Source organism: Schistocerca americana, chromosome 7 (assembly GCF_021461395.2).
Source record: "Schistocerca americana isolate TAMUIC-IGC-003095 chromosome 7, iqSchAmer2.1, whole genome shotgun sequence".
NCBI lineage: Eukaryota > Metazoa > Arthropoda > Insecta > Orthoptera > Acrididae > Schistocerca > Schistocerca americana.
Window position 1 is genome coordinate 428,307,180 of NC_060125.1, and position 16,863 is coordinate 428,324,042.

The 16,863-nt window shown below is 39.8% G+C and overlaps 1 protein-coding gene across 1 annotated transcript in view; it reads right to left on the reverse strand.

Moving 5' to 3' along the window:
* LOC124622983 (esterase B1-like) overlaps positions 1–3,715 on the reverse strand; it is a 38,605-nt gene extending 34,890 nt beyond the window's left edge. Inside the window, exon 1 of the mRNA XM_047148772.1 lies at positions 3,578–3,715. Within this exon, the coding sequence (XP_047004728.1) occupies positions 3,578–3,715 (138 nt within the window). The remainder of the gene's footprint in view (positions 1–3,577) is intronic.
* Positions 3,716–16,863: the final 13,148 nt, after the last annotated feature.

Genomic DNA, 16,863 nt, shown 5'->3' on the forward strand with positions numbered 1-16,863 from the left:
ATGTTTAAAGAAGAAACATTTACCATCAGGAATACTCCAGGCTTGTCAGTACGACGTATATGTTTCGATGTAGTGGCACTCTCGACTACATGACCTAACAGCTGTTGTAAAACACAATAAAGGAAATGCTTTGTTGCTTAGCTATTAAATCTTTATGAGGCTTACTGTTCGTAGATGATATTTTGAATCTGAGATTGAATCTCCTGAAAACTATCAAATACTACGTGATACTCTATCTGTTATTTACTGCTTTTGACAGTTCAAACACTTGGCTACACAAATCTGTTTAATTCTAAAGATCGCGCTAACAAAAGGTATAGTTCATGGCGGTGTTACAATAACGCACAGTTTACACGCAATAGGCTGTACTCTGTACACTTAAAGACTAACATTCCATCTTGAGGGCTGAAAAAGAAATTGCTTAACCTAATATTTCATATATATATATATATATTCATTGGAGTTGGAAGGTGGCAATCTGCTACTTCCTTCCGTATCTCCTTTCACCAATAACGGCATTCCTCAATGCCAACAGCCAACTTGGACTGCTTACACCTATGACTAACTTAAAACTAACTGAGAATCTGTCCTCTCAAATGGAATGTGCTTTCTTTTTCGTACGCCATAATAAATCAAATCTTCAATTACCTCCATAGTTTTTTTTTCGCCAAAGTGTGAGTACTCGTGTTGGTGTGTTTGAATACCGAGGTGTTTCACAGGTTAAACCTTAGGCTAATGTTCCTTTGCTCGTTACTTTGCCTCGTTATACTTCTTGAGATCCTGGTGGTGATACAATCCTTTAATTCTGCCAGATGCTGGATCCGCTATTAGATAACATCCTGTATGTGGTTTTCTAATTACTACAAATGGTCCGTCGTACAATAGCCTCCATTTCCGATTTCTTTTCAACAACTTCGATGGCTTAAAATGTGTCCGTAAAAGCACCTTTTCATTAATATCATATGTAAGAGCCTTAGATACTTTCTTGTCATAAGACTTCTTGCGTAGATTCGCCTGTACAGCTAAGGATACCAATGCTTGCCTAAGTTTTGCATCTAAATCTAATTCTGGTTCTACAATTTTAGGTATGGGATCTAACCATTCATTTCTTTCCCGATGACTCGTCATTAGTTCCGCAGGTGTAAATCCAGTTGAGAAGTGTGGAAGATTGTTGACAATCTGCTCGAATGAAGATACAAAGTCAATCCAACGGGTTTGTCTATTAGGTATGTAGGTTCGAATGAATCTATTGAACTCTTTGAAGATACGTTCGGTGGGATTAGATTGCGGTCTGAAACGAGATATAAGTATTTGTTTGATGCCATGTCTGGCAAGAAAATTGCGCCATTGTCTGCCAGTGAAATTCGATGCATTATCTGATAGAATGGCCTCCGGCTTGCCAAATCGAGGAAAATAGTCTTGTTCGATTCGACGGATGATCGGAAGTGCACTGGATGATTTCACTGCATAAAGTCTCACATGTTTTGTGAAAAGATCCAACAATGCGACTAGGTATTTCACCCCTCCCCTCCCTTGCGGCATGGGGCCGGCGAGATCAAGGGCCAGAACTTGATTTGGTCTCTCAGTAATAATTGGATTCAGAGGAATTAGGTTCGAATGGTTGAAGGGTTTTGCCTTCTGGCAGATAAGACATGTACTTAACAACTTATGGATTCGATGGTGCAAGTTTGGTACATAGCAATAGGCAGAAATCTTTCGTTTGCATTTTTCAGGTCCATAATGACCCCAGGAAAGATGTGTGTACCAGATAAGGTGTTCAACGTATGCGTGTGGTATACACACACCATCTACCAGAGAGGAGAGAAGTTCGATGGAATAAAACATCGTTGTGTAGTTTATAAAATTTGGACAAGTGGTGATCGGGTTTTGTTAGAAGAAGTTGTTTGATCTTACGCCATTTGGGATCTGTTTCTTGGAGTATGCGCATCTGCTTGCAGAGCTGAAGGAAATACTTTCTATGTAGTGGGTCTTTCATTAGAAGAATTCGGTAGTTAGACATCTGCTCGATAAGTTCACTGGACTCGGGAAGTCCTTGCGGCATGCGTGACAAAGCATCAGCGATAATGTTGTTTTTACCCTTGATGTATACTATTTCGAAATCATACTCTTGCAAGAAGAGACTCCATCGTGTAAGACGAGGATGAAGAAGTTTACACGAGAGCAAGAAACTAAGAGCTTGGTGATCAGAAAAGACCTTAATTTTCCGACCATGGATGTAGTAATTGAACCTTTTAAAGGACCACACAACGGCCAGAGCCTCCAACTCTGTCACCGAGTATGACCTCTCACATTCTGTGAGAACCCTACTTGCAAAGCTGATAACTCTTATCTCTTCTTTTCCATCAATTACTTCTATTTGAAACAAACAAGAACCAAGCCCCTGAAATGAAGCATCTGACGAAATACAGAATTCTTTATCCATGTCTGGATGGAACAAAATATTGCTGTTAAGAAGTGCTTGTTTAATGCGATCAAAATCTGTCTGACACTCTGGCGTCCAATGCCAGTGAGTGTTTTTCTTTAGAAGATCATGCAATGCTTGACTGTTCATCGACTGGTCCGAAATAAACTTTCTGAAAAAGGAAGTCATTCCGAGGAAGCCTTTCAACTGGCGTTTAGAAGAGGGCACAGGAAAGTTTTTAATAGCTGCTAGTTTGTCTGGATCTGGGGTAATTCCCTGTGATGATACAAGATGTCCTAAAAATTTAATCTCGCTTTTACCAAATTTAGACTTATGTAGATTAGCTGTGACTCCATAGTCAACAAACCTCTGGAAAACTTTGCTTATTATGTCTAAATGTTCTTCCCAAGATTTCGTAGCAATCAGTAAGTCATCAACATACACTGTTACTCGATCCAACAGTTCAGGTCCTAATACATGATCAAGTGCAGCTATGAATACGCCTGAACTCACATTCAAACCAAATGGAACTACTTTGAATTGGTATGATCTACCTGCAAATATAAACGCTGTATATTTTCGAGACTGTGATGTCATCTTGACCTGCCAGTAGCTCGATCTCAAGTCTACGGATGTGAGGAATTTTACTCCATGAAACCTTTGTAGTTGTTCATCCATAGCCTCAGGTCGAGTTCTTACTGGAATAATTATTTTATTTATGTTTCTTGCATCCAAAACTATACGTACACTACCATCCTGCTTCAAAACTGGCAATAACGGACTACTGTAAGGTGAGTCTGACGGTTCAATGATCTCCCACTTAAGCATTTTACGTATTTCATTTTTCACAGCCTCGCGCCTTGCATACGGGACAGAGTACGTTGTCTTGCAAAAAGTAGAATGGGGAGCGACCTTCATGTCATATTCGTAGTTACGTATTACTCCAGGTTTCGAAGAAAAGACATGAAGATACCTCATGAGTAAGTGCAGTAAATCTTGCCTTTGTATGTAATCAAGTTCACTTGATTCGCTTACTTTATTCAAAATCTCTTCTCTAGTCGGAAGTCCGTCATCAGTATCAAAATCCGTCCAACTGTTACCCTGTCTTGTCATGTGTGCTTGGTTCAAAAACATTCGCTGTACCAGTCTCCGTACCTTAACTTTGTGCTCAGTGTTGACTCTTTTGACCTTGCCGCGCAACAATTGCAGCGTTACCTCCTGTTCACCTACTCGGATTGTACAGATACCCCTTTCTATATCAATCACTGCCTTATTCTTCCTCAGGAACTCCATTCCTAATAAGCATGACACTGACAAATTCTTAACTACTAGAAATACACACATGAAAGAAGTAGAATTAATCCTTATCGGTACCTGAGCTTGCAAATTGACTCGCTGTGATAAAGATCCTACCGCTCCTGTTACTGAACAACCTTGTACTGGTAACGTTAAAATTTTCATCCCTGCAGAAACTTTCTTAAACATACATAGTGATAAAGCATTTACATTTGCACCAGTATCAATAATAGCATCTATTGGTGTATTGGCTATGTAAATTTTAGTCATTGCTTGTACTTCGTCTTCCCATACGTCATTCAAGTCTGTCTCAATATTTTCCTGCAACAAATCGTCTCTCAAGTCAGTGTCGCGATCATAACGTATTACGTTAAGTCGTTCAAGGTCGAGTTTGCCCCCATTATGTCCCGCAGCATCCCCAAGGAGGCGAAAAGGTGCTGCCTTTAGTTTTCCGCTTTCTTGTGATGCGACTGATTTGATTCTTCTGTCACATCACTTGACCATTCTCGCTGGTTTTTTACCCATTGTGTTTGTTGATTTGTATCAAACCCTTGTTGGTAATGCACTTGATTACCAGGCTGAAAAATCGGTACATTACTTGCCTGCGTAAAATATACCGGTGGATTGTATTGTTTTCTTGGTTTATTGTTATTGTATCTAAAGTCCTGTTGTGATGCCGTGTACTGTTGTTGTCGCATGAATGGTTGTTGCTGAGGCGTGTATTGCTGTTGTTGCTGGTGTTGTGGCTGCCCATAGGGTTGTGGTGGAGGTAGCTGACCTCCGCAATTTTGATTGTTGCAACGTTTACCCTTGTATTTGTTCCCATTCTCGTAGAAGTTCCTACCGTTATTGTTTGATTGGTATTGGGCATTCCCGTAATACTGTTGTTGCGTGTTGTATATTGGATTGTACCGTTGGTTGCCGTAATGCTTGTTTTTGTGTTTACCATTACGGTAACCATTGTTTCGGCCTCTATTGCGGTTATTGTACTGTTTGTTTCCGTATTGTGTTTCGTGTGAACCATTTCCATTACTACCGTTTCCATTCGAATACGTGCCTGCGTTGTTGTTCTTACGGTTAGCATTCGCACGCGCGTCTTCGTGTATAAGATCGAGCGAATCAAGGACGGATAAAAATGCGTCCTGATCTTCCTCTGACACGTTCACTAATTTTTCGCGTATGGAAATGGGTAGTTTTGACTTAAGAATCATAATAACATCTTTTGTTGTTATGGGAGTGTCCCAATATTGTATCTTTCTCAAGTACTTTTCAAAGTACCGGCGAAGTCCGCCACTGTTCGAATGGAAAGGTTCGGCGTTATAGACCTCTTTGCGTAGGCGTTGCTGAACACCTGCGCTCCAAAATTTGCTTAAAAAGTTCTTCTCAAACTCGCTAAATGTTTTGCACTTATCAACCATCTCGGTTCCCCATATAGCACTTTCTCCTTGTATGTATCCTGTAATGAATTGTATTCTCTGTTTGTCATTCCAGGCAGCTGGAAAGACTCCTGAAAAGTTCTTTAGGAAAACGACTGGATGAATATTTCGCTTTTCCGGTTGGAATGGTTGAAAAACTCTGTGTTTCAATACACTCTCCTCTTTCATGAGGGTTGTGAGTGTCAATTGTTCAGTGTTGTTGTTGTGTGGATCGTTAAATTCATTTTTCAGTCGCGGAATGTACTGTGGTGTGTTGTGTTGTTGTGTTGTCTGGTATTGATGTTCATCTGGCTCAGAAGGTAGTGAGTGTTTCCCGTCGCTCTGGTTATCATACTGTAGTGTTTGAATTTGCTGTTTCAGGTCGGATATCTCATCTGTTACTTGCTTCCGCCATTCCGGCAAATCCCGGGTAAACACTCGTCTAATTTGGCCTAGTTCAGTACAAACAGTGTCTCCTGAACTGCCGGGTGCAGATAATATGTCTAAGGTTGCGGATTTAACAACATCTTTCAAGTCACGTGTAACCTTCTCCTCAACTAGCTTCTCTTGTACATCAATCCATTCTTTGTAATGTTCGGTAAGTGCTTTAGTGTGCGAAGCAACACTACTGTTAACTCTTTCCTCAATAGTTCGGTCCGAAATGTCATTCGCCATTGCACTTACTTTTGATTCTACAGTGGCTACCGCTGTCGCTAACTCGTCTACCTGTCGTGCAACTGTTTTATATGCAAGTTTTACCGAATCGGTTTCTTTGCGACACGCTTCGATTTGAGTTGTGAGATTCTGACCGATGTTCTCAATTTTGTTATTCAGAGTGCTTATCTGGGTTGTCAAAGTGGTTACTTGCTCGGTGACGTCACCCTTAACCGAATCTATCTGTGCCGTGACGTCACCCTTAACCGACTCTATCTGTGCCCTGACGTCACCCTTAACCGAATCTATCTGTGCTGTGAGAGAGCCTACTTGCGTAGTGAGGGTACCTACTTTCGCATCAATGATGGTATTTACGTCATTCCTAACTGAGTCAATCTGTGTTGTCATATCCGTTTTCAGCTCTGATAAAAACTTGTCTCTGTCTTTCTCACGTTGTTCCCTCTCCTGTCTGTCTAGTATCAATTCCTGTAACATTTTGACAATGTCAATTGATACCGTTATCGGGGAGGTGGGTGTTTCCTGCTGAGTGTCGTCCACGTTAGCTACCTCTTGTCTGTCGTCTGTCCTGGCCGTCGTTCCGCGTGAGCGGAGTCGGTAATGTTTGTTAACAGTGCCGTCGCTTTCGTCTGCAGAGTTCGCGCTCGATTGTCCGTCCGCCATAATGAAATTCAAGTATTGCCAACTTAAAATGGGTACTGCCAACTGAAATTCTGATTGTCAATTATTCTTGCCGCGCAAGTTAAAGTCGCGGCGCGTTCGTCAAATGTCTAATGTTACGTGGGTAATAACTGACACACGTCTGTAGCAAAAAGACAAGATGGAGTCAACGCCGTTGAAACAATTGATTGCCAACGCTGTTACACAGAAAAGACTGAAATGGCATCCATCTTGAACTTACACGAGAATACTAACTACAGTATAAAACAAATAGGCCAAGCAAAAGGTTACAGAAAATGTTCAAATATTTACGTAGAAAAAAAAATGGTTTTTTACGTTAAGCTACAGAAAGGATAGAGTGAGGTCGAATTTGAAGGTCAATGAGCTACTCTTTAGACAGAACTATGGCAAACGAAAATTTGGTACTCACTCGGCGTTGTCTTCAAAACTGCAAATCTGCGTCTTATTAAATCCCAAGATATTTGTGTAAATACCGCGTCCTTCAAGATTGCGTATATTTATTGCTCATCCGTAATTTTATGCAGCAGTGGGTTCCAAAGAGCGATACATGAAATAAGACAATCATATATTAGTACCGTGACACATTCAATATTTTAGTCAAGTCCCTGTTCGGGCGCCAGATCTGGTATGATTTTTTTTTTTTTTTTTCTTAGTAATTTAATTGAAAGCTTTGTTGCTTTGGTAAAAATAAAATTGGTTCTTTTTGTCGTGACAGAATAAATTACTATTAATCACACCAGATTTGTCGGAGAACAGCAGCAACATGTGTAATTGATCCAGCTTTAAGAAACTCTATTACCTTTTAGCGGAAAATTCGTGCGGTACTCTCCGACGTTAGAAAAGTCGTAGTGTTCCGTTCGGAGCAGGAGGCGGCTGTCTTTTCTCCTTCGCGATATCGAAAATTACTAAAGAAAATGAACAGAGATTTTTTTCGGAGGAAGATCGCGCGGAGAAAACAGACGGAAGTTACATGAAAGAAACCTAAGGGACCAACTGATTGGATTTGTACGAACATATAAACGGAACTGAAAGAACTTGGAATAAATACTATAGCGATGTCGTCACGACAGCCTCCTGTTCCGACAGAACACACGCTGGATCATAAGCTGCATAAATCTTTTAAACAGGAAGGATTATCATAAGTATAATTAATGAAAATAAGGTTGAGAGATTTTCTTTGAAATTAAATAAACTTCAAGGCTTCAAGTATTATAATATGAAACGGAAACTTACATTAACATGGCCACCCATTGTGGCGGTGGAGCGAATTTTTCACGATATACATTCTCGCTTGTTTGTGGCTACATATATTTTTAATCACTTAAACTCTTAACTTTACAATAAAAATGATTATATCAGATGGAGCACAATACTTTTGCGTCCGACTCGCAACACATTCACAGAAGAGCTAGACAGCGACGCGGCTCCCTGCAGAAGTAAAAACTGGCAATTGTTATTTTGAAACATAGGTGCATCGGTTTTTTTTTTTTTTTTTTTTTACTGATCGATAGCAGCGTATAACAGTTTATAGCTATCGTGATATTCTGCGCTTTACAGGAGCGCGGCAAAGATATCTGGTTACAACATTCATTGGTATATGTTAAAAGTTCGCACATACTGACGCAAATCCAGAAAAAAAAAACTTTTACATATTAAAAATCGCAGTGATAAAGGCTGTAATGTCACAGTGTCTCATTTCCTAATCTAATTCCCTCAGCATCACCCGACTTAATTCGACTACATTCCATTATCCTTCTTTTGCTTTTGTTGATGTTCATCTTATATCCTCCTTTCAAGACACTGTCCATTCCGTTCAACTGCTCTTCCAAAACCTTTGCTGTCTCTGACAGAATTACAATGTCATCGACGAACCTCAAAGTTTTTATTTCTTCTCCATGGACTTTAATACCTACTCCGAATTTTTCTTTTGTTTCCTTAATGCTTCCTCAATATACAGATTGAATAACATCGGGGATAGGCTACAACCCTGTCTCACTCCCTTCCCAACCACTGCTTCCCCTTCATGCCTCTCAACTCTTATAACTGCCATCTGGTTTCTGTACAAATTGTAAATAGCCTTTCACTCCCTGTATTTTACCCCTTGCCACCTTAAGAATTTGAAAGATTGTATTCCATTCAACATTGTCAAAAGCTTTCTCTAAGTCTACAAATGCCAGAAATTTAGGTTTGCCTTTACTAAATCTATTTTCTGAGATACGTCGTAGGCTCAGTATTGCCTCACGTGTTCCAATATTTCTACGGAATCCAAACTGATCTTCGCCGAGGTCGGTTCTACCAGTTTTTCCATTCGTCTGTAAAGAATTCGCGTTAGTGTTTTGCAGCTGTGACTTATTAAACTGATAGTTCGGTAATTTTCACATCTGTCAACACCTGCTTTCTTTGGGATTGGAATTATTATATTTTTTTTGAAGTCTGAGTGTATTTCGCCTGTCTCATACATCTTGCTCACCAGATGGTAGAGTTTTGTCAGGACTGGCTCTCCCAAGGCCGTCAGTAGTTCCAATGGAATTTTGTCGACTCCCAGGGCCTTGTTTCGACTCAGGTCTTTCAGTGCCCTTTCAAACTCTTCACGCAGTATCGTATCTCCCATTTCATCTTCATCTACATCCTCTTCCATTTCCATAATGTTGTCCTCAAGTACATAGCCCTTGTATAGACCCTCTATATACTCCTTCCACCTTTCTGCTTTCCCCTCTTTGCTTAGAACTGGGTTTCCATCTGAGCTCTTGATATTCATACAAGTGGCTCTCTTTTCCTGTATGCAGTATCTATCTTACCCCTAGTGAGATTACCCTCTACATCCTTACATTTGTCCTCTAGCCATCCCTGCTTAGCCATTTTGCATTTCGTGTCGATCTCATATTTGAGACGTTTGTATTCCTTTTTGCCTGCTTCATTTACTGCATTTTTATATTTTCTCCTTTCATCAATTAAATTCAATATTTCTTCTGTTACCCAAGGATTTCTACTAGCCCTCGTCTTTTTACCTACTTGATCCTCTTCTGTCTTCACTACTTCATCCCTCAGAGCTACCCATTCGTCTTCTACTGTATTTCTTTCCTCCATTCCTGTCAATTGTTCCCTTATGCTGTCCATGAAACTCTCTACAACCTCTGGTTTAGTCAGTTTATCCAGGTCCCATCTCCTTAAATTCCCACCTTTTTGCAATTTCTCCAGTTTTAATCTACAGTTCATAAATAATAGATTGTGGTCAGAGTCCACATCTGCCCCTGGAAATGTCCTACAATTTAAGACCTGGTTCCTAAATCTCTGTCTTACCATTAAATAAACTATCTGATACCTTTTAGTACCTCCAGGATTCTTCCATGTATAAAACCTTCTTTTATGATTCTTGAACCAAGTGGTAGCTATGATTAAGTTATGCTCTGTGCAAAATTCCAACAGACGGCTTCACCTTTCATTTCTTAGCCTCAATCCATATTCACCTACTACGTTTCCTACTCTCCCTTTTCCTACTGTCGAATTCCAGTCACCCATGACTATTAAATTTTCGTCTCCCTTCACTACCTGAATAATTTCTTGCATCTGATCATACATTTCTTCAATTTCTTCGTCATCTGCAGAGCTATTTGGCATATAAACTTGTACTACTGTAGTAGGCATGGGCTTCGTGTCTATCTTGGCCACTATAATACGTTCAGTATGCTGTTTGTAGTAACTTACCCGCACTCCTACTTTCCTATCCGTTATTAAACCTTCTCCCGCATTACCCTTATTTGATTTTGTATTTATAACCCTGTATTCACCTGACCAGAAGTCTTGTTCCTCCTGCCACCGAACTTCACTAATTCCCGCTATATCTAACTTTAACCTATCCATTTCCCTTTTTAAATTTTCTAACCTACCTGCCCGATTAAGAGATCTGACATTCCACGCTGCAATCCGTAGAATGCCAGTTTTCTTTCTCCTGATAACGACGTCCTCTTGAGCAGTCTCCACCCGGAGATCCGAATGGGAGACTATTTTACCTCCGGAATATTTTACCCAAGAGGACGCCATCATCATTTAACCATACAGTAAAGCTGCATGCCCTGGGGAAAAATTACGGCTGTAGTTTCCCCTTCCTTTCAGCCGTTCGCAGTACCACAACAGCAATGTCGTTTTGGTTAATGTTACAAGGCCAGATCAGTCAATCATCCAGACTGTAGCCTACGCAACTACTGAAAAGGCTGCTGCCCCTCTTCAGGAACCACACGTCTGTCTGACCTCTCAACAGATACTCCTCCGTTGTGGTTGCACCTACGGTTCGGCTATCTGTATCGTTGAGGCACGCAAGCCTCCCCACCAACGGCAAGGTCCATGGTTCATGGGTGGAGATTACTTATGAACATTTATTTGCTTATGCTGATATGATGCTAATGACCTGTTTATTATGTAAGATCTATATTAGCTGCTTTGCGTATGGATTGCATATTTACACATTTCTGTTTTGTTGTCATAACTACTCTTTAATTTGGTATATAGAAATGCTGATATACGGTGTACGAACATGGAGTTTAGCTCACACTATGGTATTAATTATAGATTGTTCGCTTGGCAGAGCCTCGTTATAGGGATTGTGCTACATCCACTTGTTAACATTCTGTTCTCTACTGGTATCTTTACTCGCTATTGCATGTTTTGCTTACGCTCAGTGCCTTATATTTAAGATAAGAAAATGAACTGCTATAATTCTACAAACGACATTGGTACAAGAAACTTCATTGAAGTCACTTGAGCTGGAGGTTTTTATGGAAGCTGTATAAATTTATGCTAACAGGAAGGAAGCTAAAGCTAACGACATGACATACCAACACTAGGTTTAGACCATTGACTGTTATTACACTGCATTCTTCGTGAGCAATTGAAATAGCAAGTGACACTTGACACAAGAAATACTCCACATGTTTGCTTCTGTTTTGCCATGATTCTTGAAGTGGTGTACACACTGTGAAATATTACGATCATTCACACTCCGTACTCGTACTTACTTACTGAAAGTTATTCAAACTAAGGGCTGTTAGAGGTCATGTATGCATTTCTTTTATTTAATGACGGGCAAGGTAACCAAAATGAATTTTATAAATCATAATGAGTCTAAGATTTGGGTCAGATGGATTACACAGAGGTTATGTGTGGACATTGTGTCTTCGGATTGTATGGGATGATGAATTGAAGTTTGCACTAGGATTTTATCTGTACTTGTTCAAGGAGACTGACTAGAGGAATAAGTGGTTATGGAAGTGAAATGATATTGGCGATAAGGTTTATATGTATCGACGTATTGAAGAGGTATTATTGAGGTATTGAGATTGTGTGAAGTTGATGATTATTGGAGTTTTGTTGGACAAGAGGTAAGGTAAATGATATTGATGAAGAGGTTTATATGTATCGACGTAAGAGGTATTATTGGAGTATTAAGAATATGTGGTGCTGATGATTACTGGAGTTTTGCTGGATAAGAGGTAAAGTAAGTGAGAAGCATATTTTTTTGTTGGTTTATATGGAACAGGGAGGATGAAGATGGCAGACTAGAACACTCAATTGGAAGGAAGATTGTCTACACACACACTTTGTTAAATCAATAAGCTGTATATACTTTTTTTTTGGAGAGAGAAAGGATTTGAATATCTTGGCACACTGACAGTTGTTCAGCAACCATACATTTGATTTGGCTTGGCAAACATTGGTCTTGACATGATGACTATGACGTTGACTAACTGTTATTGACTGTTATACATTGCTGCCACTACTACTTGATACACATGTTGAACATCAAATTTCTGACAGAACTGCGTTTACACAGTTAACACTATTCAATTAGAAAAATGAGAGAGTGTGTTTTGTGTGTTTTCCTTTCCTAATCCCTAATAATTGGTACTGACCTACTTCCTAAATATTATTTTACTTGTTTGTTGTGGTTTGCACTTACACCCATAAATATAATAGGTTTACTGATATTTATGTATTTGTAATAGTGACAGTTATCTGATATCATTTTGTGTTTATTATAATTTGTATGTTTAGTTTAAGACCATTGATAATAATTTTATAAAAGCAATTGTCTGTGCATTCAAACTGTTGTTCGTGCTTGCACCTATCATCATTGATGGGTGCCACTTGGAAATGGTTAATTTCTGCTGATAAACTCTGATGAACTATCTGATTATTGATAGTGAATATTATGGGCTGTTACCTGCACTTTTCAACATGATGTGTGCCGCTTGGAAATGTTTAATTTCTGCTAATAAACTCTGATGAACTGTCTGATTGGTGATAGTGAATATTATGGACTGTTGCTGTCTGCACCTGTTCAACATAACTGGGTGCCACTAATGGAACTGCTTCTACTGAAATAATGTCACTTGTTGCTGTCTGCACCTGTTCAACATTGCTGGGTGCCACTGTTGGAGCTGTTTAAATACAGCTGATGAAATGTTATGAGACTGCTATTTGCACCTGTTGACCATTGCTGGGTGCTACTGTTGGAAATGTCAACTACTCTGAGGAGTGCTACTTCTTTATTGAACTATTGAAAAGATTTTATGTGAATATTTGTATAAACCGATTTTTCGTGTATTTACTGTTTATAAAATGTTATGAGACTCTTACCTACACCTATTCGTTATTGCTGCTGCCATTGATTGAATGATACTTGTGTGAACTATTATGTAAAGTCACATGTAGGCAAGCATTTGTATTCCTTACTGTATTTTATATATTAGGTTATTGAAGGCTCAGTGCAAAGCCAAAAATGTATTTAGTTATGTGATATTTACTTATTAATATTATCTTTTACCTTTGTCTGTATTTTTTTGGTCGAATTTGGTGGTATTTTCACCACCAATGCTGGCAAAAATACCATCAAATTCTAGCCCGTGGAGGAGGGGCATATAAAAGGTGGCTACACTGAGTCACAGCGCCAGAGATTGCACCAAAGAGTATCATTCCGCCGCCTCCACTGGGGCAGTCGTAGTTCATAAGTTGCCGTGGGCAGTAGTAGTTCAGAGGTTGCCGTGGGCAGGGCTTGTTGAGAGGATGTCGATAGCAGTACTAGTTGAGGCTATGTCGTGTGCAGTTGTTCTGTTGGGCGAGACAGCAGATGTTGTTCGATTGGGGATGTTGCAATGATCACAGTGTATTTTTCGTCAATGTATATGAAGGTAACAAATTTTTTTTTTCAAATTTCTTAAATAACAATGCCTCTTGGTCACAGGTTCAGTCAACAAAGCATCTGGCTTGTGTTCATGTATTAGACTGTTATTCTGGTTTCTATGTGCAATCGTAGTATTTCCGGTTTATTAATTACTTCATTGTAAATGGTGTTTAAAATATCTTGTGGTATTGAGGAAGAACCGTGCTAGATGTGTACGTTGAATCACACTTCCACACACAGAACAGTTACACTTGTGCTTTGTTGTATCGTAGCTTTTATAGTTGCTGGGGACTTAATTAATCAATTGTGTTAACGGAAATTTCCTTTCCTTCTTTATTGTTACTCTATGCAGTCAGATTAGGTACTAATACTACTCAGGGCCAACCGGTTACGAGACTTCGTAACCGGACGTACAGCTACTAAAGATATTTGCATTAAAAATAATTAAGCCGCCATGCAATATCTCTGTGTCACTGTATTCACGTCTAATACGTGTTCGCTTCATTCCCAATTGTAATGGTGGGTTGTTTAATAAGTTTTTCCCAGATAAATGTACTCTAAATATCTGTTCTATATACATTATGTCATATACCATCTCCTTTTAACTTTATGAAATATAACGTATCTTGTATTTGTGTTTCCTTCCTAAATTCTGTGTTATTTTTTTTCCGAATCGTAACTTTTCATATTTGATTATGTTATATTTGAAATTGTTTGTACATTATTGTCGTAATATTATTGTAAATCTGTACAGTAACTAGCACACGCAGAATTTTTTAGATCAAAAATGTTTAATCAGAGGCTAAATTGAAAATATTACCAAAGTAACATACATTAAAAATCATAGAAATTTTATCTGAAGTACTCTTTATCTCAGTTACCGTTTCAACAGTATCCACTCAGAAATACTAAACTGATTTTTTTTCCAGGGGATTAACAGCTATATGGGCACATATGAAAAAATGTGTGTCTCATTTTCCTCTACACAACATATTCAAAGCCGATGAATCTCGAAGTGAACTCCTTGCGTGGGTTTACTTGTTAGTATCATCTCTGGCTCGACAGATACTCAACGCTGCACTCCGCACCACGCCATCTTTGCAAACATAGAGGTCGCTCTGTAGCTATAATGTAGCCCTCTGCAGCTATAATGAAGTAGTATTTTATACCCAATATAACAAAACATCATCAATGGCTGTATTCAGTGAATTAACTAAAGACTTTACGTTTAAGGGAACAAACCCAATATCTTTTGATATTAAGAATAAACATTACCGATAGTCTTATGTACTATACTAAAAGAGAAAAATTACAGGAGAATGAAAGAGCATCACAATGAAAATCGGTCGAGATTTTCTCTCAGATGCTGCTGCCTCTATAGAAAGCGAGTACTCACTGCTTCAAAAGTACACGTAATTCAGTGGCTAGGAGAACCAATAGTGTATGTTTCTCATGTCCCATTCCACTTCCCACATCTTGTTTCTGACATTTTCTACAGTACTCCACAGGGACATCATTTGTTTGTTCCTTGTTATAATCGTCCGTAGCCTAGTGGTACGTCATATCGCAATCTCAGCAGAAAATATTATTTCAAGGCTGTGTTGATGATTCCCGCTCACTAGCGATGCTCAAAGATGACCATAAGAGGGTCGCTATCTAATCAAGCCGACGAAAGCCACCTATGATGCGCAGTTGCAAGCACAGCCTAAGGATTTCTCATAGCTTGGAGTTTGCGTTGAATTGTGTCGGTGGATCATTGCAGATAATCCATACAACAAATCTGATAACGTGCACTTGACAACATGAAATGGACAGTTAGTTCTCCGAACCTGAATCGATAAATCTTGGAGACTGTTTATTTACTTTTGTTGTCAAGCTCTTCGGTAGACGCACTGATACTACCACTTGCTGGCACAGCTCTCAGGAAAAATCTCAGCAGCTAGTAGAGATCTGGAACGCCCTGTTAGAGAGTATGATACGCATCAGATTGCTGGATTTAGGAGTAAGCATAGCCCAGTTTTGTTCATCTGCAAGAGTTTTTCTGAACTTGCTTCTTTTCAGATTGGAGGGTCCATAAAGTATGTCGATGGAACACAGAGACCAGCACACTCGTTGTCGTAATTTGGAAACAGAGTGATTTGATTTACGTCCAAAACTGTATGATCATTGGCTTTCGGGCCAAATGTGGAAGCATTTACGAAAGGGCTACATGTGTAAATTGTTCGCTTGCCGCTGTGGTTCAAGTACACTATGCATAGCAAAATGGTGCTGTCCAAAACTGGCGCTGAGGCCACTGTGGTGCAACTTGTATTGTAGATGACAAGGGTAACAAGGGCTGCGGAGGTGTGTATGGGCGAAAAGGTGTACAGCTGATGACTAACTGACCGCAAAGGTGAGCCAAGTGGCTGTGAATAGTGTTCCTCAACGACTGTTCAGAGAGAGTTGCTGGCTATAGGCCGCCGTAGCAGGTACTTGGTTCATGCACCCATACTGACTGCTGTTATTGCCCACGAAAGCTGCAGTTTGCTCGCCAGTGCCGAAAATGGAGGTCCACTGATTAACAAAAGATGGCATTTCAGATGAATCACGTTTTGTGCTTCATCAGACAGATGGCTGTTGGCGTGTATGATGTGAAAAGGGTGAAAGCAAATAGCCTGCAACAATTATCGGAATAGTCCAGGCCGGTAGAGGGAGCATTATGGTCTGAGGAAAGCTTTCGTCGCATTCTCTTCGTGATCTCTTGATTCTGCAAGGCACAATAGATCATCACAAATATGGATCTGTCATTGCGCAACATGTCCATCCTTACCTGCGGATTGATTTCCTCGGGCAAGATGGCATCTATCAGTAGGATAATGCAACGTATCACAAACCTCGTAGTGTACCTGTGGTTCGAATAGGAGCAGGATGAGTTTATCGTACTCCCCTGACCGCCAAACGCCAAGGATTTAAACCAACTGAGAACCTCTGGGACCACCTCGATCGGCCTATTTGCACCATGGATCCTCAACCAAGAAACGTAGCGCAGCTTACAATGACACTAGAGTCAGCGTGGTTCCAAATCGTATCCAGAACCACATGGACTCTCTTTCTGCGCGTCTCGCAGTGGTCGGTGCTGCAAAATGTCATTATTCGGACTTTTGACAGATGGTCATATTAATGTGATTGGACAGTGTACGTCTTCTGCTTAAGAAGTTTTA